This window comes from Paramisgurnus dabryanus, chromosome 2, assembly GCF_030506205.2.
Source record: "Paramisgurnus dabryanus chromosome 2, PD_genome_1.1, whole genome shotgun sequence".
Taxonomy (NCBI): domain Eukaryota; kingdom Metazoa; phylum Chordata; class Actinopteri; order Cypriniformes; family Cobitidae; genus Paramisgurnus; species Paramisgurnus dabryanus.
This window is the reverse complement of record NC_133338.1, coordinates 18,474,991-18,500,951: the sequence shown is the minus strand read 5'-3', so window position 1 is coordinate 18,500,951 and position 25,961 is coordinate 18,474,991. Positions and strand designations below refer to the sequence as shown.

The 25,961-nt window shown below is 36.8% G+C and overlaps 2 protein-coding genes across 3 annotated transcripts in view; both read right to left on the bottom strand.

Moving 5' to 3' along the window:
• Positions 1–720: 720 nt before the first annotated feature.
• Positions 721–20,756, bottom strand: mta2 (metastasis associated 1 family, member 2). Its single transcript, XM_065275417.2, has 18 exons — positions 20,328–20,756; positions 17,307–17,374; positions 16,400–16,493; positions 11,507–11,624; positions 11,348–11,411; positions 8,916–9,033; positions 7,039–7,141; positions 6,674–6,773; positions 6,406–6,594; positions 6,186–6,260; positions 6,015–6,073; positions 4,425–4,525; positions 4,171–4,310; positions 3,744–3,972; positions 3,103–3,192; positions 2,746–2,864; positions 2,518–2,660; positions 721–2,432 (listed from the first exon to the last, which is right to left on the bottom strand). Exons 1-18 carry the CDS (start codon positions 20,353–20,355, stop codon positions 2,279–2,281), a joined length of 1,992 nt encoding a protein of 663 aa, XP_065131489.1. The 5' UTR covers positions 20,356–20,756; the 3' UTR covers positions 721–2,278.
• Positions 20,757–21,470: 714 nt separating this feature from the next.
• The window catches only part of eml3 (EMAP like 3), a 60,455-nt gene continuing 55,964 nt past the window's right edge, over positions 21,471–25,961 (bottom strand). For both annotated transcript variants that reach the window (XM_065269908.2, XM_065269909.2), the window contains 5 exons: positions 23,377–23,474; positions 23,154–23,241; positions 22,948–23,046; positions 22,628–22,758; positions 21,471–22,435 (listed from right to left, as the gene is read on the bottom strand). In XM_065269908.2, the coding sequence (XP_065125980.1) occupies positions 22,211–22,435; positions 22,628–22,758; positions 22,948–23,046; positions 23,154–23,241; positions 23,377–23,474 (641 nt within the window). In that variant the 3' untranslated portion in view covers positions 21,471–22,210. The remainder of the gene's footprint in view (positions 22,436–22,627; positions 22,759–22,947; positions 23,047–23,153; positions 23,242–23,376; positions 23,475–25,961) is intronic.

The window sequence follows — 25,961 nt, the reverse complement described above, 5'->3', positions numbered from 1 at the left end:
CCTAAAAGTTGTTAATTGAGCGTTGTCTGTGAAGTGAAGGATTGAAGTCTTTGTGATATGTTTATTGTGAGGTTTAGGACATATTTACTTTGTACACGATAAACGACACTTACTTAAAGAATAGCGCTGAATCTAATCAAATATATAATTTACAGAGTAATGCAAAAACATCAAGTTTATCAGCTCGATTAGGAAAAATATATATATATATCGAAAATAACAAATGTTCTGGTTTCCTAAAGACGAGGGGAGATCACCTCTCTTTGAAAGGAGGTGTTTGCAGTCGAGCTCAACTTCTTTGTATACATTGTATAGGCTACATTAATTTTACACAGCAGCGTTAGCTGAAGTGTAACAGTTAGTTTTTAATACGCTTTAGCTATGATTTGATCTTAGGAAATATACTTGTTTATTTTAGTTGTTATCAGAAATAAACTACTCTAAAAGGACTTTGTTGTTATTTTTTATTTGTAGAAGTTTATTTCACGAAAGCAGTTTATTTTTGTTGTTACATGCTGAAACCGTCTATACAATACTTTATTTATATAATACAAAATTATTTATTCTATTAATTATAAGCAACATTTTTATTTATAAATGCCTGCAACACGTGTGTTTGTGACCCACAATCATGAACAATTGAATTGATCTTGGAGTCATACTTAACTGTAGTAAAATACATCAATGTAATTTATCTAAGGAAAGATGGGAATTGCCCTCTTTTATGACCACAAACAAAAATCTTTATTCATTTTCTTATCACAAGATACATTAAAGGATACAGACACTGGAATATAAAAAAAACGGGTTTGGAGAAATGTTTGAGTTGTGAATTGAGACAAATTTCTCATAGATTTACAAAACTGAAATCATTCACACCTTTTAAAGAAACCCTAAAACCAGATGGTCCTTCTTCCCCACCCTATCCCATAATGGACAACATTTTTTGTTAGTGCTTTGCCAAAACATTGTAAGGGCACAAAACCTCTTCATAAAAACTGGTGATGCTTAAAATGGGACTGGTCAACATTTATCTGTGTCTTTAGTGTGCAGTGCACGCTCTATTTGTTTAAGAAACATTACAAAACCCCTGAACAGGGACAAAATTTACAATAAATTTCAGTTGTCGAATTTCAAGCCAAGAAATCTGTCAAAAATCCCAACTGTTCAACTCTACACATCATCCAATATTTCTATAGTTGAGCCACTACTACAAAATCGTATCAAATACATAACATTTTCCCCTCTCACTGAATTCCTATCATTCATTACCTACAATCACTAACATTATCTTCCCGTAGCCTTTTTGATTTTTTCCAAAACAAAGACCTTTGAAACAAATGCGAGTGTCAGCATTTATGCAAAAAAAAGCATGAATGGAAAACAAACTTGTATGGCTTTGTTCAGGATGTAATATAAGGAAAAGGTTCAATATTTAGGCACACAAAAGTCTAAATGAATTGTGACATCTGATATCCCATTTGCCTTACATTCATATGAAGATCTTTGAAACTTTACAATATTAGAAGCCATCCTTAACAGTTTGTTTTTATACGAAGACAGCATTTCAGGTAGAACCTCCAAGACCTTATGTATCACTGACTTTAGTAGTTACATTTGGAATCCCCTCAAGAAACAAAATGGTATCTGAGAAAACAGTGTGACTATATAAAAACCATCCCAACTGCAGATTTGTTTTACAGAAGAAAATATTCAGGGGAAACTTTTCTTTATTGCTCTCCATGATGAGCAGTTCTGCTGAGCCTTAAAGACTAGAACCACATGTACAAGTTAAAAATAAAAAAGCATCACAAACGTTATTACGAAATAAAGAGAACAGCCCATACTCAATGCTTTTTAAATTGAAAAAACAGTTGCAAGACTTTCTCACACAATTTAAACCCTTCATTCATACACATCATGTTGTTGAAAAATCCTGTTAATATTTATACAAATAAAGACAAAACTGCAGGAAAATAAAGTGTGCTTTTACACCTTTTTAGATCGAACATGATTTGCTTTAAATTAGTTAAAAGTATTTGCATTAAAAAAAAAAAAGTAATGGGACTGGAGAAAATTGAAACGAAACACTAGGAGTAAAAAGCAATGAAGTCTGGTGTATGCTGGTTAAAGAGTACAGGGAATATCATATTCTGTGTCTGTACTGTAAGTGTGTACTTATGTAGGTGACAACCGCAGACAAGGAATAGAGAAGAACAGTTGATGATGGCTGGATTTAACATGCTCTGGCAAACGTTGCGTTTTATTGGAACATCATTTAGTCCTCCAACACTATTGGCTCGCTTGTGCTAGAGGGTAAAATGGGTACAGGAAGTGGCCGGGGTGGCACAGGAAATTTGACTCTAACTGGGATGTGTGGTTTTCTGGCTGCCCGCCTCATCTCTCCCTGAGTAAGGTGTTTCCTCAGGGCTCTGCAAACCCATACATATTGAAGTTAGACTCAGGAAAAACCAAAACATTCCATTTCAAATGCAATTGCATTTTTTTTAAACATACCTGGTGTCTTTTGTAGCGACAAACACTACTGGATTTGGTGCATCGCCTTGACTGACCTTTTGCCTCTTAATAACGGATTGGTTGGCTGCTCTCATTCCTGATGTAAATGGTCTTCCATTAGTTGAGAAAGAATGACCTCCGACCTGCAGCCATTTAAAGTTCCAAAATCAGTGCACATTATTTTACCTCTGGAAAGTTTCATTTATGTAGTCGAGGTGGAATACTCACATTATCGTAGGGTCTCTTGCCCAGTAAGGCGGATGCACTCCGTGGCTGGTTGGCCTGGTTACGGTTGATAGGGGTCGGAGCACCTCGAGGGGCTTTGTTTCTCAAAGGAGCTTGAAGAGCTGAAGAACACAACAAGCCTTTTCAATTGTATATTCTTATATCATCCAATTATGACATTACAAAGCATCACAAAGAAAACTGAAGTTGAAAAGAAAAACTAAAACAAAAAGTGTTTTGAAAAAATAATCAAGAAAAAAAAGGTAAACATTTGTGATTAGTCACAAACCGAATAAATCCATATTGGTTCATCGCAATTAAGAATTAAAAAATTCAATCTATTAATGCCAACATCCTTACCTAGTTCCTTAACTATATTGATGAGGGATGGTCGAGGAACAGTGCGGTTCTTGATACCACTCTTTGCTGCTTTAGGAAGTCTTATGATACCTAAAAACAGAAATAAGCAATCAACAAATACTCTGGGGGGGATTATGTTACTAAATGAAAATACCTGCCATAAAATATTTTACCATTACACCAGATCATGCTGTATATAGACCTTAATATTACTGTATATAGACCTTGAAATATATAAAAAAATATATAACATCCGTCTGTTTTTACACATTAAGAAAACATCACAGTCTACTATGCAAGACTGGCCCATTTTAACCATCTTTTATTTTCTTTCAGGGTGAATTTTAAATAGAATTAAGTAATCTATGAAAGCTTTTTACAGTGACCCAGCTGAGACTCAAACCAGGGACCTTCTTGCTGTGAAGCAACACTTCTATTCACGGAGCCACTTGTCACCCCTATCATTTAGGAGATGGTATCTTGCCTCACTTCGCTACAAAACAAGCGGCTTATAACTGAATACAACTCAATTCCACCTCTTGCAAATAGCATATTAACTTTAAAATGACTTGGACACTACCACCAGTTGCCCAGTTGTCACGGAGACCTCAGAGCCATAATTGTGAATAAATTCTGCTTACACTCTGCTTTGACAGCATTGGCATTAATGGAAGCATAGGGGCGACGGGCTGCTCGGCGAGACTGCAGGATGTCCTGGCACACCCGACGGGCAATTCGTGTGAGTTTGGTGGTCTGCAGGATAAAAGTCTGACGGTTTTTAGCCAGAAGTTTTGCTCTTCCAGCATTGCTGGTGAAAGGGGACATGCCCTGTGCTTCCTGGCGGGTCATGTGACCACGTGGAACAGCATCCTGTTGAAAGAAATAAGAGAATGATGTTCAGTTTCAAATTTAAGCTTCTTTCCATCAAGAAATGCCTTTTACTCTTGAAAATCAATTAGTTAATGTAAAAGCTAGCTAATAAAAAAAACTGCAAATACAAAACCTTACTATTTTAAAAATATTGTAAAAATCCAAGACAAAAAAAAAAAAAAGATTGTGTACACATACTGTGCCAGTCCTTGTAGCACCCTCTAGTTGGGTGGGGGTCTTAAGACCACCGTACTTCTTCCAGTAAATCCAACAGGATGAACAGAGTCGGCACTGCATGTTGGGAGGGCCCCATGCGTACCACTGCTGAGACTGGGCAGCTGAAGAAGCAACAAGTCAAACAGATGAAACTTTTTACTATAAATGCACAGGGATATTCAAGCTTGTATCTAAATATGAGCCATTGATGCAAGTAATGACTTAAATTTACTCACTGTGGCAGCTTTCACAGCTGAGGCCTTTCTGGTACCCAGTGGCTCCATTCATGCCAGGTTTGTTACCAGGAGCCATGATCTGGTTCGGGTTGGGTTTGGTGCTAATGGGGTGAAATAGACAATATTTGAAATGACAGGTCTGTACAAGAGAAATGGAGTGACAATCACATTATTTGTTTGTGACGGTTCTGTGAATTTTATAGGCATTTAGATCTATTAAACAGTAAAAATGTATTTTAGTTATGTTTGGAATAAAACAGTAGTATAGCATACTGTGCATAACACAGTAAATACTTCCAAACATGGCTACAAACGAACGACTAATTTAAAAATAAACTCATCTATCAATTATTTCTGATTATTTTATTAAGGTCCAAGCACTGAAGTCCTCTTGTTTACTTAAGTTTTTTTTTTTTACACTTTTGGGCATTTTGTGGCCCTTAACATAACAGTTGTCATCCATTAGGCCGGGGCAAAGGGTCATACATGTATGCACATGTACGAAACTTGGTATGTGTATAGTTCTCATTGACCCAACAGATTTCGAACTGCCACTCATCAGCTCCGCCGAACAGGAAGTCAGACATTTTGCATTTCATGAAAGTGCATAAGGTGAACTTTTAAATACTCCTCCTAGACCTAGGGGATTCATGCGATTGACACCAAATTTGGTGAACATGATGCCAAGACATTGGAGATTAACTGGCAAAGGGAGCATGTCACTTACAACAGACTTCAAAAGGTCAAAATAATGTAGAGACATGGCTGATGTAAAACGTAGTAATAGTGTTAAGATAGCAACCTATTAAACTTTAACATTACATTCAGGTGTATTTAAGGCTTTGATAATTTGGCACAGATGTCCAAGTTGTTGGCTTGTAGGCGTGAGCAAAATCGTTGACATGGGTGCGAAAAAGGGCTCTGTGCCCCCTTTCCACCAAAGTACTGAGGTTAATTTTACCTACACTCCCCAAACTTGTCACTAACAACATTGAAATAGTCCACTGATATTTACCCACTTAATTGCACGTGCCCACCATGCATCTTTTTCTGGGAGCCACCATGTAGCGATGGCGCTGTGGTGCTTGGGCCGTCATCGCTGCTTGCAGCTATATTTCCAAATGTCTTTTCTATTTCGTTGAAAAAATCCAAACATATGCTACACATGGACTTGCAGGAACACACACATTCCCTTCTCTAACACTATAGATGATGGTTTTTCATGTGGTGAAATAATTGTTTTATACGCATTATAGTTGTTGTCCTTAGAACAATACTGATTTTGTTCTTTACATTGTTCATAAATACTGAAGTATACATGTATGGCATTAATAAATATAATTCATTTAAAAACATCCATTTAGAATGCAAGCTCTAAAGGCAATAAGTTAAATGCTCCCATATTTATGTCACTTTAGATTAAAGCATCTGCTGAATAAATAAATGCAAATGCAACAAAAACTTTAGCCAAATTAAACTTTGGTTAAAATCATTTGTTATTGCACTGACATACTATTTCTATTGCATACAGTGCAAGTAGTATAGCATGTTCCAAAAATGCCAAGAAGTGCAGTGACACTTAATACTCACTAGGTGGGGATGTACACCTGTTTTAGTTTGCTGTCTGCCTCTGCTGCCTTTAGTCTTTTCTGAAAATAAATAAACATACATACATATATATATAAAAGATAGATAAATAGATAATGGTTATGGGCATTCAAAGGTGCTAATGAAACTTTTGAAATAAAAAAAGTGTCATACCTGCTGGATGTAACGATCAGTAGTCTTCCACATGTAGTAGAACTGGACCACACTAGCTAATGACTTCCAGGGCAACTGAAGCACAATAGCGCAAGAGACCAATCAAAACTAATCACAAATCCTTGAATATAGCAACATTATAGCTTTATGATCATTTGAATTTCAACAATCTGCACTTGCACAAAAGGTGCATTTTGTGATGGGGTTTTCATAAACTCACAAAGTCTTGGCGGATATCATTGAAGTCTTTGCCATATTTCTCCAGGGCTTCCTCAAACAGCATGGCCTCTGATGCGCTCCACTCCTCCATCTCATCTCTGCACAGCACCGGGCCGCCCTGCGGCACCAGTGTGGACATGGCCTTGGCGAGGTCATAGCCATTCTTTTGCAGAGTGTCCATGGCGTGGAACTACAGACAGACAGCAAAGTATGAATGTTAGAGGTGTGTGTTAACTAAAGATTGAGTGTGCCCTCATGCTTTTCCTTACCAGTGTGATGTCTCTAGATGCTGCAGCTGCACTCATGTGAAGACTAGGCTGGCGAATGGAACTGCTGCAGTCGAGTGCACGAGCAAATGTGCCAACAGCTCTAAAATACATGTACAATATTTGCATTAATATCATGAAAAGTGCTTTTACCAAAATTACTTTTTACTTTTAGTTGAATATAACATAAAAAAAACTTGTACATGCAAATGCATTATTATTGTTTGGAGACATTTCAGAATGCAATTCTAATACCTTTTGTAAAAGGATGGTTACAAGTTTAGTGTACTTCCAAAGTAACAAGTTTCTCAAATACTGAGCCTTACAGATTGTGACTTCAACAAAGTACTTAAGGGCTTTTTACGAACCGTGCCACTACCAGGAACTGGTCTATCTGAGGATCCTTCAGCTGGTTATTAGGATCCCAAACCTTTGTCTCAAGTTTCTCCTGAACTCGACTGTCTAATTCACCTGAAGAGACCAGGAAACCATTACTGTTAGTAATAAACTTAAATCAATTCAGAAAGTTTTTTAATGTTAAAAAAGCAGAATAAGATCTCATTCTAAATAGGTGTGACAAATTGTTAAAGGAAACACCACCGTTTTTTAAAATTTTACTATGTTCTTACCTCAACTTACAAATTAATACATACCTATCTTTATTCATTGCATGCACTTAATTTTCGTACAGCACGTCGTGAATGTGTTAGCATTTAGCATAGCCCCATTCATTTCCTTAGGATCCAAACAGGGATGAATTAGAAGCCACCAAGCACTTCCTTGTTTTCCCTATTTAAAGACTGTTACATGAGTCGTTACACGAGTAAGTATGGTGGCACAAAATAAAATGTGGTGGTTTTTAAAGAGGAGCTTTTTTAATTAAAAAAATTAAAACTATATTGTATGGTGGATTAGCATTTAGTTTGCAGCACTTCGACCTCGGCGGGGTGCTGTGGGGTGGGGGGGGGGGGTAGTCGGGTGTGATGATGTTATTGCACATTCACGACGTGCTGTACAAAGATTAAGTGAACACATTGAAAAAGATAGGTATGTATTAATATTGTTCTTACCTTAAAAGTTGAGGTAAGAACATAATAAAATATTGAAAAACTGTGGTTTTCCTTTATTAAGTTATTTATTTGAACTCCAAGTAATCTATCTTATGAAGCAACAAAAACCATAGTTGATCAGAAAATATTTTAAGCCTAAAGGGCTCGTTATAGTCGTGCGTAGGTCCTACGGCGTAGCCGCGAAGGCGTAGGATCCGCCTCGGTTTTCATTTATACTTTTGCACGTCGACGCGGACAACGACGCAAACACACGCGCAAACCGCTGGTAGGCAGTATCCACGCGTGTAACCACAGTAGCAGCGCGACCGTCAGAAAAGAAGAAGCTTGGCAAGTTAACCCACAAACGAAGAAGAAACAGCAACTTGTTGTGTATGATTTGAGAAGACCAGCAATGATGGAAGTAAATAAACAGTGACTTTTGTTGCAATTTGAGTTAAATCACTCATCAACTTGGCATATCTTTGTTTTCACCGTCGCAAACGGAAATACCTATGACGCAGTTTTTTTACCTGACGGGAGGGGTTCTAGTGGACCAATCACAGCGCTTGAGGTCCGCGTAAATCTGACGCGCCGTTAAAATTTTTGCGAGGTGCACGTCAGGCTACGCAGAGCTACACACAGGCAACGGATAGCCTATGCTGTAGCTACACACGACTATAAATCTGGCTTAATATACAGCTCAGATGGAGCTTTATATTAATGATTTCACTGTGGGTGGTAGGGCTGTAACGATTTATCGTGCAAATGCTTGTTTTCTCAATGAATTGATGTTCTTTAAATTGTTTCAGGTTTTTTATAATAAAGAATATTTTGAATGATTGTGTTTGACGAGTGTTGCTTTTTTAAATGCACGTTATAAACGACTCCGCATGAAACACAGAATCGCGATGCAGAATCGATTTTAGGCAGGTCTTTTAAATGGGACATGCAATATATCGTTACAGCCCTAGTGGGTGGAGCTATCCAGTATAACACATCATGACTAGAAGGCAAAAAACGACTGATAAAAATTTTATCGTCACACAGTTCTGTGGATATTGTAACTTAATGCATGTTACTTTAATGCTGAATAAATTAAATTAAAATAAAGTAAACAAGATTTTTCTTTTCGATTTTAAAAAGGTATAAAAAAGGGAATTTTTTGTAGTACGGCTCCGATATTGTAATCTTTTCACCTTCTGCAAGCTTGTCAGGGATCTCTGCCTGGTATTTGGATCCAACCCTAATCTCTCCCTGGTCAGCCAGCAGTGTCTTCTGTACTGGGTCAAACACCAGGGAGTAGAAGAAACAGTCCTGTAGAACACAAATACACATACAGACAACAAATAAGAACCTGATATACTTCTTTAGTTAAAACTACACTTTTCTGTGGTGCTTACAACCATAGTTTTTTTGTGAAAAAAACAAAAGACAAAAAAACCCCCAAGCATTTTTAAAGCAACACTGTGTAGTTTTTTGAGTTAATTCTTAGCAAAAACTAGGGCTGGGACAACGCGTCGACGTAATCGACGACGTCGACGCAAAAAATACGTCGACGCAAAATATGCGCGTCGATTCGTCAGACCCAAAAAGGCGGCGCCGTAGAGTAGTAGCAACGCGAGTGGCTCCAGTCCACGCCGGCTTCACAGCAAGTGTGAGCAGTGCTTAAGCGGAGCATGTTTTTTCAGCGCCCATGTTAACAAGCATGTACCCCGCCGCATGAGCAGCGCGAGCTCGCGGCTCTGTAGCAACAGTGAGCAATCGTTTCTGCGTGGGTTCTGTTGCGCTGCTCAAGCTCATTTAAAGTGAAAGTGCTTTGTTTATGGTTTAAATGCTCGTGGATTGACGCGAAAGAGTGTCATTTTACCATAAAATCATGAATGTGATGCCAAGTGTGTTTTAAACAGTCATTTGAGCAATTTAACAAAAATCAATGAAATATGTAAAAACACACTGTTACCAGAAGACTGCGTTTTCATTCACTCTCTGTACAGCAGTAAATGAGTCCTCATCTATCTTAATAAACTAAAAAAAAAAAGATTTAATAATGTATGTGCTGCTTAAGTTTAATTTTGTTTATATCTGTCATTACATGGACTAGAACAGCACGGAAATAATGTGGATTAAACAAATCAAGTTATAAAAATTACACTGTGTGACCATCAAAAGGCACATTGAAGAGGTTTTGCTCATAAATGCATGCAAAATAAAGTCATTTGAACTTGAGATTTTTATACTGTTACTAAACAGCACAGAATGAGCTGCAAAACGCTTTATGAAATGCTACCTCTGACTAAGAATGCATTATTTTGCACTTGTATAGTCTTTTTTTATTTTGAAATTTCAAGAGCAATCAACATATATTGAAATGTTTACATTCAGATATGTAAATCAACATGTATAAATTGCTATTAGTTAATTAATGGGGAGATAATCGAGAATCGAATCGAATCGAAGTCGAATCGGACTGATAAAATGAATCGTTAGATTAATCGATGCATCGAAAAAAGAATCGCTAGATTAATCGTTTAAAAAATAATCGTTTATCCCAGCCCTAGCAAAAACCCATGTGTTCTTTCAAAAATATGTGCTCATTCATGTGTAATTACTTCCTTCTACTAATCAAAGTATTCTCGTAAGTGTAGAATCTGCTATTTATAATACATATGGGCGAGTCGCTCCAATGGGTGAATCCATGTTGAGCGTCCATCTTTGAAATACATTTGCAGACGAGAGACATTCCTAACAATTCAAGCTCTACCTCAAGCCTGTTGAAGACCTATGCTCGAGGAAATTAAAATGAGTCACCAAGGAAGCAAAAAAGAGATTTAAAATGACAACGCGACAGGAAAAAGTCAATATTGGAATAGTTTTCTAAGATGAGCTCATGAGGCTCAAGGGACATTGAAATTGCCTGATTTCTATCTTCTACACAAGTAATTCAGCATATTAGTTTAAATCTATACAGTCTATGGTGTCAACTTGAAGTTTTATAGTTGATTGGCTAACTATAGCATACGTCAACAATACATCTAGGATAGTTTTCCTCATGTCGATGAAAAAGGAGTGTCTAAGCTACCTTAATGAAAATCTGACTTTTTCCATGTTTAACATAAATCTGTGTGCTTTGACAGATCACAGGCTAAGGACACTGTAAATTGTAGTTATTTTTCATTGCTTTTGCTTTGCACTGGAAGCCATGTTATTCAGTTGGTTGTCATATAGAATTTCACCGCTAGATGGGAGTAGTTCTTACACAGTGTTAATTAAGAACAAATTGAGGAACCCTTTGCTATGCCCACAAAGTCAAGTGGCATTTTCTTATTTCTTATCTTCAGAATATGAAGTTAATAGATATTTCACTTTCAGTTAGAAGCAAATATTTGTACTGATGATTGTAATTTTATGTGTTATTTGTGTTTTTGATAAATGTTTTGTCTCAATATTCTACACTGGAATTTTTATTTGGGCTACTTGCATTCATTTCGTGCTACCAAAAACTTAAAAGTGCCTGCCCGAAGGGCTACCGGGGATTTTGAAATTTTGCAAGCCCTGTAATGTTTGTCTCCCAAAATGTTGTGCTATTTGTAAATGGAATGCTTATGACCAACTGCAGGTGGACACTCACCTCTCTCTCTAGGTAGCCAGTTAAAACATCCGTCTCATTCAAAAGTGTGACGTTGCATTTTCCGCTGTAAAAAAATAAAGAAAAAATAAGCCAAACATGCACTAATTTTAATAACCAAAGACTTCAATTAAAAACAGATGATTTTTTCCTGACTCTTACCGTATGTGTGTGGCAGGGAGAGACTCAAACTGTCGAGACAAGAAAAGTTCTCTATGTTTGAGCTGGTGCTTCTGCTGTTCAGATGTCGAGGGCTGCTTGGACTCTTCTTCAAAGTCCCCTTAAGCACACACAGACCACCATAATCAGTACTATGGTAATAGCCTAAATTACTTTTGAACCACTTTTCTTTTAGAACACGCATCCATTTATAGATCCCATATTGACAGTTAACACATCATGACCTGGTTTTACAGACAAGGCTTAGCTAAAGCCAGGACAAGGCCTTAGTTAAATTAAGATGTTTAAGCATCCTTCATTTGATTGAACATGAAAAATGTGTTACTGGTGTGTAACTTGAGACAAATCAATAGCACTGACATTTTTAAAATCTGTCAGTGTAAGTTATTTTCTGTTGAGACAGCTCCAACATGTGTCTTAGTCTAGGACCAGCCTTAAGCCTTGTCTGTGAAATTGGTGGCATGTGTCTTAATTTTATTTAACACACAAACAAGTTATTCCATTAACTATCATTAGACCCAACAACTTTACTTCATCATTTGAGTACATTTCAGGAAAGGAAACCCTTATGATGCAAGCAGCAAGACAGTATTTTACAATCTTCCCAAGATACCACCTTCATATAAGACTTATAACAGGCATTTATATTAAATTCGAAAGTGATTATGATATTTTCTAAATAGATGATAGTGAGAGGTAAGCAGGTTTGGCAGACTTTATCAGAATAGATCTTGACTGGACTCCACCCCTGCACGGAGCCTAAGGAAACCCTGTCATTCAAGAGGGTGGGACCTCAGACCACACCTCTTTTCATTAACCCCTCCTGCAACCCCAGTGGCCCTGCCCCCTCCTTTTTCTCCCCTTGGCCAATGCGTCCCTGCCAGCTTAACTGGGAAACCCTGTGCAACAAACCTGAGGCACCCATCCCCCATCGAGCAACAACCCCCCTCCATGTTCAAGTACGCCTTAAAATAAAACAAAACAAAAAAAACCTCTCTTTCACACGTGCAGACGCAAATGAACACTCAAGACACAGGAACGACAAAGCCATCATACACACACGGGCGCCACCATTTACGCGCACACACACAACCATTTAACATCACTTTCATTTTTTGACAAAGACACCGGCCAGACCTAGTGTTAACCCTTTGAGCTCTGTGGCCTGGCAGGTCCCATGAAGGCTCTTTTGTTCTGGGAGCACAGGGCGAAAGGCAGCTGAGAATAAGCACAGAGGACTTCATTCAGCAGGGTTGGTGTGAAAGAAGAAAATGGGCAGAAGATTTACACAACGAGAGAAGGTTGTGTAAATGCAAGTTCTGATCTTGCGTGACAGGACAGTTTAAGTGCTATAAAGTACAGCTACATAAAAATAAGGTTATGTACAGTATTAAAGTAGTCAAGCACACTTTGACCTCTCACAACAGACTTGAACACCAACCCAATTCACAGACATAACAGGTTTACATCACATTGTTTGCTAACAACATTTATATACAAATAAAGCAAATGAATTGATTCACTGATTAGTTTAAAAGGCAAACTGTTAAATGTTTCCTCATTTGTAAGTAGTTTTGGATAAAAGCGTCTGCAAAATGAATGAATGTAATAAAATATACTAAAATTGTAATAAAACAAAATTTCCTCGCAAGGTAACTAGGGCTGCCCCGACCATATCAAATATGTTTGATATTAAGTATTTTAAATGGGGATAATTATGTCACTACTTTCACAAGTCAATGAGAGACAGAGGTCAATGACAGACTTATGAAATGGCGACAAGCAAAACAAGTTGTTGTACGTGTCCAATAGATAGCAGAGACAGAGTAACGGCCTGTGGAAGTGTGAAAAAACACGACTGCTTGAATAACACGTCTGCAAAAATGTAATGTAAAAAACCACACCTAACGACTTGCTAAAACATTCTATGCCTGGACACAACACACAGGATTGTTTCTTGTAGGGATGCTCTGATTGATCGGGCGCAGTTCGGTATCGGTCGATCATCGCATTAAAGGAATAGTCCATTTTCTTTAAAAAAATCCAGATAATTTACTCACCACCATGTCATCCAAAATGTTGATGTCTGTCTTTCTTTGTTCAGTCGAGAAAAAATTATGTTTTTTGAGGAAAACATTGCAGGATTTTCCTCATTTTAATGGACTTCATTAAAGCCCAACATTTAATACTTAACTCAACACTTAAGTTTTTTTTCAACAGAGTTTCAAAGATGCAATATGTCATGACGTCAAGAGGTCACAGAGGACGAACGCGAAAATACACCCCAGTGTTTACAAGTGTTGAGAAAGAGGACCGTTCCGACGTTGTTGTATGTCGAATGATACTAATTAATGTATTTGTGTCAGTTTATTGTTTACAATGGTCCGCAAATGTGCGTTTCATATATGTTACACGTGACCTCTCTACGTCACTACGCATTTACGTTAGGTCACGCAGGAAAGGACCTAGACAAGAAGTTGTGGTTTAAAAGTGCATATTTTTATTTTTCTTGTCAAAAATGACAATCGTTTTGCTAGAAAAGACCCTTATGCCTCGTTTAGGATCGTTTATAGTCCTTTGAAACTCAGTTAAAAAAAAACTGTTAAGTGTAGAGTTAAGTATTAAATGTTGGGCTCTACTAAAGTCCATTAAAATGAGAAAAATCCTGCAATGTTTTCCTAAAAAAACATAATTTCTTCTTGACTGAACAAAGAAAGACATCAACATTTTGGATGACATGGTAGTGAGTAAATTATCTGGATTTTTCTTTTAAGAAAATGGACTATTCCTTTAAATAACTCGATCGGTACTTGCTAAATTCTCATGAAAATCTCATGAACCGATCTTTATGTTTACTTTTGTCATCATAGGACTCCTGAATGCAGCCACAATTGGAGACAATTTTTACGCAGTGCGAGCATTTTAACAACCCGTGGCTCATGTGCGACCTGCAGATTTGGATTTCTCTCTCTGCCTTTCCAGAGATGTATATATTTTTTTCTGTAAGGGCGCGCTCCGGTCCTAACAGCGCAACGCGTCTTCACATCCCCATCAAACAGCGTATACAACACACATTTATCGCTGACATTACATCTTCATGACTAAAGTTTATTATTTACATATTTTTCATCCATGCATAATAAAGGTTAAATAAATTGGTGAAGAAATCTAGGTTAAAGAAAGTAATTTAACATTCTCACATTGAAAATTAAAAATTCTATTTATCTAGAAATGCATTGAATGTGTAGGTCATACACACTCAAACTGAAACTGACATCAGAAAAAAACTTTGTCTGCCTTTAAATGCAGTTATAAATTATTTTACTTTTTTTCACTTCTTTTTTATCGTTTTTCGTCTGCTTTATAAACAGGTTTTCGTTCACCATACGTAAGTTAAAAATGATTTCGTTTGGTTTCTTTTTTCGTCTCAATAAAAAAAACTTAATTTTTAAAAAATACTGTTTTAAAACTTTATAGATTAAACAGTAGGCTAATATATTCCTTGAAAAATTCCCCACCTAATTATGTCTTACGTATTGCATTAGTGTTGCTCATTGCAATTACAATATCAGAAATACTGGCAAATTTTTACTTCTTTAAGAAATTGATATGTTCTGTTGTCTTTTTTTGAGGCATTTTTGTTTGGTCATTTATATTTATCTTAAATAGAAGCTAATAAAAAAATTAAGCTAGTTGTAATCCTTTTAATCAGGATAAAAAGGTGTTTAGCATCAAGTGCGTATTCCTTGCGCCTGTTGCTTCTCGTTATTTTGCGCTCACCATTACATAAATAAATGAATTTGTTTAAACAATATATGCTACATTAAAAAGTTTTTTTACATAAATGGTACGTAATAATAACAGCCCTAACAAAATTATTAATCCACTGAGGTCCTTGTAGATTAAACAAGCTATGTACATATGCAGCAAATTTTGGCTATTTCTCTGACATTTCAATCTCAAAAATATCTTGTAGTGCGTGCACCACGATTTTGAAATATAGTACTGTGAGCATGTTTTAGATTTAGGAGAAGAAAATCTGTTTGCTTGAACCATATTTCATAATCGGACAGGATTTAAAAAATGTTTGGCCTTAAAATGAGGGAACGCTTAATAAAAATGAGGGCCAGATTTAAGCCAGACTGCAGAATGTGACAACCTGATTGTCTCTACAGTAGGGTTGTGCCAATAGACGATACTATCGTGTATCTACGATAGTCAGACATATGGCTGATAGCGGGCTTTCATGACAATAGCTGGCGATAGATATTATCATTATAGTTTCACATTTACATGCGCATTGCATGGGTTTGTAGGCTTCAGTTTACACGAGAGAGCTTGTAAGGTGTGCGGATTCCTTGCACCTGGACTTGTAATGCGTGCTTCTTGGACACTTGCTCGACCTGAACGAGCACGACATGGACTCCTTCTAGGACCTGAACTTGTAATGCACATGTCTCTGACTCTTCCTTGCACATGTGCTTGTAAAACGCGTGGCTAGAGAGGTTTTTAGGCCGCAGGGGTTTAAAACCAGCGTGTGTCTTGTTCTCGCTCCCTGGCACGCAGAGCGCCTGGGCTTTAATGATGTGCTCGGATTAATGGCAATTAATTATATATTTTTTTAAAGAAATTGCAATCAAAACAGTGTTGCCCTTAGAGTAAATCAGTTTCATTTTTGTTCACCAATCAAGTGGCTTGAAATAAAGGAGTAGAAAATGAGTAAACTATTGCCCCCCACAATACTATCTCACAGACTGACAATAGGACGATCTTGCAATGGGGTATATCGACCAACACTACTCTACAGTCAAATTCATTAAATGTCATGTATAAAATATAATGCTAACAATGCAGGATATAATATGAAACACTTACTTGCATTGCTATCGGCCAGCGTGTTCAGGTTGGCAGATATATCTCTCCGCCTAAAGAGACAGACCACCTTGGCTTCTACATTTCCATTGGCTGTCTACAGAATGAAACAGTTCATCAAAAATCAGAAAGTGTGGGATATTGCTCAGAACATTGTACAACAAAGATGTCATCCTGAGTTGGATCACTTAGTAAATACAGCACTTTCATTATGAAATACAGTCTGTCCTTCAACATATAATATGTTCAATAACTACAGGTTTTGCATCGGAGCTCTTCATACGTAAATGCACAAATGTCAATGTGAACACTCATGCTTAAACACAGACTTTGTCTGTGTCTTATTTTAACAGTCCTGCTGTGCTTTACAGTCCATGAAAATTAGGTTACATAAAAGTTTTTAATCTCTGCTCCAGGAAACAGGTCTGTGTCATTTACAGCATTATATAAGGGTCTCTTATGGCTTGATCTTCATCTTAAACAGCCTAGTGCACATCACTAGACAACAGCATTAAGCATAAGCAAATCACAACACAGGGGAGCAGGTGACAGAAACCGTCTGTTATGCTGCCATGAGTGACAAGGCTTTAGCAGAGAACTGATGTGTGTCAATCACATATACACAAATTGTATATACTACTGTATATAAGAATATAAAACTAATCATTTGTGGATATTAAAATCCCCAACCAATTACAGGCAGTTTCTAGGCAGCAAGACTGGTGGTGACACATTAAATGTATTATGTATTTTGTAAGATGTTATTCTATAAATTCATGTTATCTGTTATGCTATAAATAACTCATCTTGAACAAATGTATATGGGTAGAAAACAATTGCATATACATCAAATGAAATTTAACACATAAATTATTTTATCGTAGAGTATAACGGATGCTCCAACACTCACCTTGTTGAGTTCTTCTATTCGGCGGATCAAATACGGATTACTAGAGGAGTTTTCAAAATACACGTAATCTGTAGTAAAAAAACAAAAACATAATTATTAAGTGACAAAGCACTGAGCCTGGTTTCTAAAAAAATATGTTTTTTGTAGAAATAAGACAAACTGCAACGCATTACAAAAAGAAAGACAATGACTGCTTAAATTTGCACTTATTCTTGAAATCGTAAAATCTTAAACATTGGCTATTCTTTCTAAAACTTTCTTCCAACAATTTACATAAAATGACCACTTAATATTGCAAAATGTTTGTGGCCTTCAATTCATTTGTGTTATTACGCAAGTGTTTCATTGCGCACACACCACAGCAGAAGGTGAGGTGAGCTTTGGTATGGGTCAAAATTGAGAGAACACACGATCAGACATAGTAAACACTGTGTGCAATGAACACACCACTACAGTTATGCAATCACTCTCTCTTCTGTTCTGGTCAGCCCTGGATGTTCTCGCTTGCCACTGCTCAGCCATGTTCTTAAACCCCACCACAAGGGACGAATCAAAATGGAGGTCTCTTTCCAAGTTCATGAGCTTCATCAATCAGGGAGACAGTAAGAAAAGGCTTGGCTGCATGGATCAATAATTTTTCTCAAGGAGAATCAGGGTCTAGCCATCTGCTCTTCAAGCAGTGATGTGCTGTTTTGCACATAGCATCTGGTGTTCAGAAAAACCTACTGATACTGAAACATTTTGGAAAGGCAAAAAGCAAACTTACTGATACTAAAAATACTGGAATTTACTAAGCCCTTAATCTATGACTTAAAGACTATAAATGTTGACAACCCATGAAAAGGGATTATTAAACTGGGTGTCAACAAACCTCAGCCATACATTCACTTGTTTTAACAGTCACAAAATAACTGATCATCAAGCAGTTATTTAGCCAAGATTATTATTGCTGGTCGACAACAACGCTACAAGTCAATTAAGAAAAGCTTAAAAGAAAGAAGCATTTGCCTGCTTGCACACGACCAGTACTGTCTAGTAACGTACAGAAGATAATCATCCTCTTTGCATCCTTATTACACGTCTGAACAGCCTGTCGTAAACATAATGTAAGCTTTACGGAAACAAAACTGTTACAGTTATAACGCATGTTTGACTCTTTCTTCCTAATGAACAAAGCAGCAACATCTTGCCTCACTTGAACTTACGAAAATCTAAATTCCTTTTAAATTTGAAAACATTAAAATGAGCCTATTTGACTAAAATGAATAAAAACATGCTACACATTCTTAATTAGGCATTTAAACACATTTTCATTGTCCACTTCAACAAGTAAGTGTAAGCTGACTTGTATTTTAACCAAGAAAACAAAGCTATTAAAAGTGGATTAATAATTCTGAAACATGTAATCATGCTAAACCAAATAAATAAAAAACACAGTTTTTTGTAAACTCAAATCAACCATAACTGTACATTCAGACTTATTGTAGCATTCTTTAGGATGATACTTTTATATTGCATGATAAGATTACAGTACATCTGGTCTGTTACTGTAACATTTGCTACAATTAACCACTGAGCAGTGAATCATGTAATAACCTGTGTTAGTAAAGGGCCAAATTCAACCTGACAATTCAAAAAGCACAACTGCATTCACAAGCTAAATCGTAACAAGTATAAAGCAAAAGGAACACTGTGATCAAATGTGTAAGATAAGACCAGGCCACAGCAGGCAGGGTTTCTGATCACAGTGGTAGAAACGGATGTGTCTGAGCTTCAGCCCCTAGGTCAAGTTCAATGACCTAAACAGAACTTCACATATTCTGTACCTACATTTGAACTGCCGTCGTTACATTGCAATCATATATAGAAAGAATAATTAGCACCTGCATAAAGAAGAACTTTCTTTACTTGTGAAAGGAGTCAAAGACTAATACAGCGTGTAAAATGCTTTATTTCCTTTTCAGTTTGCCACGAAACAGTCTATGAAGTCTGCACTTAAAAGAATAACAAGCAGCATTTGATAATGCAACACAGTCAGATTACCGTGACCTATTTATGGCCGTTTACCGGATTTAAGAAAATGAAAACAACGTCGTCCATAATGACCATCTCACGGTGCAGTCGTTGACGTTGACCTAAATGCAGTATCATTAACTGAAACTGCATTATACAGCAAAAAGTCGATAGGAATGATTACTGCATCGCTAGAACAATAGACGTTCATACGTGACACTGTACATCGGTATGGTTGATGTACAGTAGTGTGTCTGGAGCATTTTCATTCACTAAAATTTAGATGCACCATGTAACGTCTTCTATAAAGGCATGAACACTCAAATGTTGCACTTATGCATTAGGAAACATTCACCTTTATTTATATTCACAAACAGACTTCAATAATTTGTATGGCTTTACCATGTTATAGACCTTTCAATTAAACAATGAATTTGGGTTCATCATGTTTCAAAGTGTCTTCATTTTCTTGCATTATAAACAGTTTATTATTTTACAATTGCATTGTGTTACGGGTGACTGAAAAGCAATGACTTCCATATATGCTTCATTTAATTCAGTGGTCAGAAGTTTTGCACAATGGTACACTTTAAGCAATGTGTGTAGAAAAACTTCAAAGAAAGTCTTTAAAAAAATGAACTTACGTTTTACTTAACCAACAAGCTTCCTTAAAAATGAGCTAATTTATAATTGCAATGGCCAGTCATTTAACACTTATGTCACACAAACAGACTATAAACAAAACGAAATTCTAGACACTCAATGAAAGTTTCTACTGTGAGAATGAAAAAAGTAAACTTTGCCTCACACATACACGAATATTAAGATTTCTGAATACAATCAAATAGTTTTGAATGGACCTAAACAAAAATGAAACTAGCCTAGCCTAGCTCGCTTAGCAACGGGATTCCGCTCATTGTAACTAAGGCGGAAACAGCCGCTCGCGCTAATGCTAATGCTAACCCCCGCGAGCTGGCTGCTACTGTTAGCTTCAACAATAATACTCACCTCCAACTCGGTACATGTTGGCCGCCATTCTCTCGGTCTCGTAAACAAATACAATTATTGAAATATCCCCTTGTTGTGTGGACAAAAATAGGTATCCAAAAGTAGTGCCGTTGTTTATATTCTCGCATGTATTGGCGTACTTCCCACCGTCGCGAGACAAAGCCGGGACCCGGCACGGCGCTGCCGCTCTGGCGGGTAAAAGTTTAAAGTTTCCGCTACAATGTTTCTCCGGATGGTAAAAAAAATGCGTCTTTGTTTCGGCGCTGAGATATAACTCCCATCAAAGCCCTTTTCAGACATTCACGCATTCCCACTTCACATAGGCATGCCGACACAAGCCCTTGATAGCCAGCCTGTCTTTCTCACTCCACTCTTCCTCCCATCCTCCGCTGCCTGCTTCATCCTCCTCTTCTTCACCTCCGCTCTGTTTTACACACATACACACACTCCCCCCTTCCAACGTCATCTTCGGAAGCTCATAATGATACGAATTCCCGCGAAACAGAAAGTAAGGCAAAAAATACAAAATATGTGTATGTTAACGAAATTTATTTTAGTATTTTACTAGCAATAATTACAACGGTATTTGTTTTGATGACATGACTGAACCTAGAATATCAATGAAGGGTTGATTTAAAGATTTAAATCATATTTACCAGCAAAAAAGCAGTACAGGAAAATGACAAGAACGAAAAGCCTACAAAAATAATAAAGTTTTACCAACAGAAAGTTAAATTACTTTTACTAGCATACTTTGCATACTTTTCACTAGTAGCTAGCTAGTACGACCCTGTAATTGACTGGTCTGCTTTTTTTCCACTAATACACCAATAACTATCAGATGATCGGTGTATAAAATTCATATTAAAAGATTAGTTTTCAGATAGTAATATTGCATTGCTTTTGCCCGAACTTTAAATCAGTAGACTGACAGTAGTATTCAGTTTCGAGCACGGTTAACTCCTTATATAGCAAAACTGGGTTAGAAGAGTCAAAAGTGGTGCGACACTGCCCTCAATAGGTTTGAAAAGCACATCACAATTATTGCCAAATGAAATACTGTGTGATTCTTATTGTCCTCTAGGTGGCGTTTTAAGATGCCTACAGATCATTTTGTAGTAGGAGAACATACAAAAACATGCGTACTTCAAAACATATTTATTGAATAAACAATAATTTGAAATTTTCACATCTGACTTGATCAATAAAATACAAGTCTTTTGGAAGTTTTTTGAAAGTGGACATATTCCTGATAGCAATTAAAGCATAGATTATCCTACTGAACAATATTATGCTTCACATAGACAAATGATTGATGCTTTATTAAATGACACACATGTAGTTTTTAATGGCTAAGAAAAAAAAGTAATGAGGAATCATGTAAATTTGCAAAATAAACATGTAAACCTACACAATTCAAATTTAATGAAAGCACAGTAAGTAAGTAGAGACAACAACAAAAAAAGTTAAGTTGTAGATAAAATAAGTATACTGCAATTTCTGGATAAATGACCCAGCAAAAACTGGGCCAAACTCATTAATAATAAAAATAATCTCATTTTAGACAAAAAAAAGACATTTTATATTGTACCCTTATTTCATTTGATTTTGGGGTGAAATTTGGCTTATCTTGGGTAAAATGTGGATCCACCCAAATTTGGTCACAATACAAGGTATTTGGTCACAACATGTGGTGCATGTCAGTTCATTTAGGAATGTAGGTAGTGAATAGTTATGCATTTGTATGACTTCTCAAAAAAATTGTTGACATATTTTGCAATAGCAGGTATAACCTTCCAAAATAGATTGTGTCACAACAGATTGTGCAATAAGACATTTCATTCTTGTTTCATTTCCTAAAAAGTATACATGCCTCTCATGATTCACGGTATGTGTCTCTGTGTTCCATTTTCTGGATAGCTAAAGGAAGAAGAGACCGAAGAGGAGGAGTGCATATGATCCTTATTGTCTCCAGTCCCTGCCCCTTTAGCTCGCCATTGGAGAATGCAGGTGTCTTTCCCACCCATTGACAGAAGATGACTGTCATTATGTGTAAAGCGTACATTAGTCACATGACTGCCATGGCCCTCATATTTATAACTTGGTGCCTAAGAGAGAAATAGTGAGAATAAAATATTCAATATTATATAAAGAAACTTTTTCATTTCTAATGTAGTGAATGATAATTATTGTTATTGTTTAGTCTCAATTTTTAAATTTAGCTTAACATACAATGTTCTGTCCTGTTCCATCAAAATGTAATCTCTTATTAAAGCTTCTTAGCCCAAGACACGACAAACCTTTGGTTTGGGACATGGATACTGAAACAGGTGAACTTTACAGAAGTCATCAGCCACTGCCACCATACTTTCACTGTGTGATCGACACAATGCATTAATGTCTGTCCCATCTGAGCCCTCAAGCCACACACCTAAAAATCAGTTAAAGGTTGTTTAAAATCTGATAAGGCATATACACAGAAGAAAAAGCACACACAAGCTACATATTTGACAGTATCTATGTCTGTATAATAAATAGCATGGAGAGGAATTTTGGTCAAATCCCAAACCCTCAAAAGTTGAACCACAAATAACAAAAACCAGTTTGGATTATTTCTCACCCATGACATGGAAACCAAGCACACACGTGTAGGACGCCCACTCTCGATCTTTACTCTCAAACCGGTTCCTCAACAGCTTGCAGCCACCTGCAACATCCCCTTTTAGAAAAAAAACACAAACGTTCAAATTATCATGATACTTAAAAGATCTCATGCTTATACATAATGCATAGAATGGACTATAGCACACAAACAAGCAGGCTTACAATAGAGAATTTCATAATCGCCAGAGTTGGACATGATGTACTTTCCATCTTTGGACCAGTCCAGGTGAGTAATGAAGCTCGAGTGTCCCTAAAACATTCCAAACAATTACACACTGGGAAAAGTTATATGTACTGTACACAACTAACTAGCACACAATGATTATGGACACCGCAATACCACAAAATACATCATCGTTTCACCGTTAAAGCATGCTTTGCTTACTGTGCATTTGCCAAATCGCATATAGCGCCGACCCCCATCTGTGACACTGTAAATGTAGATAAAGTTGTCATGGGAGCCAACTGCCAAAAAGCAGCCATCTGTGTGGGCAAGAAGTAAAATATAAGCTACAGACTGCAAAAGGACTTGTGAGAACTGTTGAAATTTACGAATATATAGTGCTCAGCATAAATGAGGACACCGTCAATTTACGATTTTTCTTCATTTGTTAGTAAATATGAGACCAATATGTTGTGTTTTTATTAAACATTATTGTTTTTAAAGATAAGAGTATAAGTCACTTACCATCTTTTGGGATATGAAAAATAACACATTTAAATCAAATGAGGTGATGCAAAAATTAGTACACCCTAAAAATTAAATAAAACTTGATCTAATTTTTTTTTTAAGAACAGCACCAATACTTTTAGACATTGAATGAGCAAGTTGACAAAATACAGCTTTATCTTTTATTCTCCATTCTTGAACAATGACCTCTTTCAGATCCTGGATGATGGATGGAGAATGATGGTCTGCTTGTCTTTTCAGAACTTCCCATACGTGTTATTTGGGGTTCAGGTCTGAATCACTTTTACCCCATTCTTTTTCTAAAATGAACTAGTGACTTTAGATGTGTGATTTGGGTCATTATCATGTTAAAATACTGCCTGGTGACCAAGGGCACAGAGTGATGGTAGCATCTTCTCTGTATTTCAAAGTACATTAGTGTATTTATGATGCAGTCTATAAAATGCAACTCTCTGATACCTGCAGCACTCATGCAACCACACAGAAGAACAATTCCACCACCATGCTTTACTGTTGGTACCATGCATTTTCCATTGTACTCCTCATATGTACTCCTCAAATTCTTCACCTTTGTCAATATAAGCTCTAGTGACAGACAGGCTTTATTGTGCATTGGCTTTAGCAGTGGCTTCCTCTGTGGAAGACGGCCATCCATGCCACTCCTGTGCACTGTACGATGTCCTGTCGATGTACGATTTTTTCCCCAACATCTCTCATCACAAAACGCTCTTGACGAGGTGTTAACTTCTGTGGACATCCTGGACATCTCAGCGAGCTTACCACAAGTCCATCCTTTTTAATTTTTGTATCACTTTCGTGACAGTATTCAAACTTATAAGCAATGCTCCACTAATTATCTTAGTAAACTTTGACAATTTTTTGTGAAAAAAAAATGTAATGTAATTGTAAAATGTATGTAAAAAACGTAAGTCTTGTGACATTTCTTTACCATGTGGTGCCATTTTGTTACCATTACATGGGAGTGGATTTTTAAAAACTACTCTTAATTGTCAGTTATCCTGTGGCCACCTGTGTGATGATGGATTACAGTAATTTCCTAGTGAATTCATGTCAATTTAATCCTAAAGATGGTAAGTAACTTTCACTCTTTTGTTAATAGAAAAAAATGTTTGATAAAACTGTTTTGTAAAAAAAGCAAATTGGTCTCATATTTACTAACAAATGGAAAAAATCTTAGTTTTAATAGGGCGTGTAGTCAGTTATGCTGGGCACTGTACATAATTTAGTAAACTGTAGTAAATGCTACAGTACACAGCACAAATGAGTACACCCCCTTTGAAAATTAAGATTTGTCTCCATTTGTTAGTAAATATGAGACCAATTTCCATTCTTTTTTTACAAAATAGTTTTATTAAACATTTATTTTTATGAAATGATAATAAGAAATGTCTCAAGAAGTGAGAAATAAAATAATTTCTTTGCACAAAATGGTCAAGGCTTCAAGATAATTAGTTAAGCATTGCTAATAAGTTTAAATACTGTCACGAAAGGGATCCAAAATTTTTATGGGAAGCTCTCTGAGATCTCCAGGACTGAAGTTAACACCTCATTAAGAGCGTTTTGTGATGAGAGATGTTAAAAAAAATCATCATGCAAGTTCAGCACAGTTGGCTAAATCATGACCAAGAAAGGGGTGTTTCCTGTGACACCACACGGCAGATGTACAGGGCAAAAGAGAGGCATGCATGGCTGTCATCCACAGAGGAAGCAACTGGTAAAGCCAATGCATAAAAAGCCTTTTGCTAGAGCTCATATTGAGAAAGGTAAAGGCTATTAGGTCTCTAGCTCTCTATACTTTGGAGTAATGAGACAGAGATTAATCTTTGTGGCTCTGAGGTGTTCCAAACTTTATGGTGTGGCAAGGGTGAGGAGTACAATGAAAAATGCATGGTACCAAAAGTAAAGCATAGTCGTGGCAGTGCTCTTCTGTGGGCTTGCATGAGTGCTGCAGGTGTCAGAGAGTTGAATTTTAGAAGATGCTACCATCACTCTGTGCCTTTGTTCACCGGGCAATCTTTTAACATGATTGTGACCCAAAACACACATCTAAGGTCACTAATTCATTTTAGAAGAAGCACAGGGTAAAAGTGATTCAGAATCCAACCCCAGGTTGAGGTATCGGGAGTTCTAAAAAGACAAGCAGAACGTCATTTTCCATCCAGCATCTGAAAGAGGTCATTGTTCAAGAATGGAGAATAAAAGAGGTAATTGTATGTTGTCAACTTGTTTATTCAATGTCTAGAAGAATTAGTACTGTT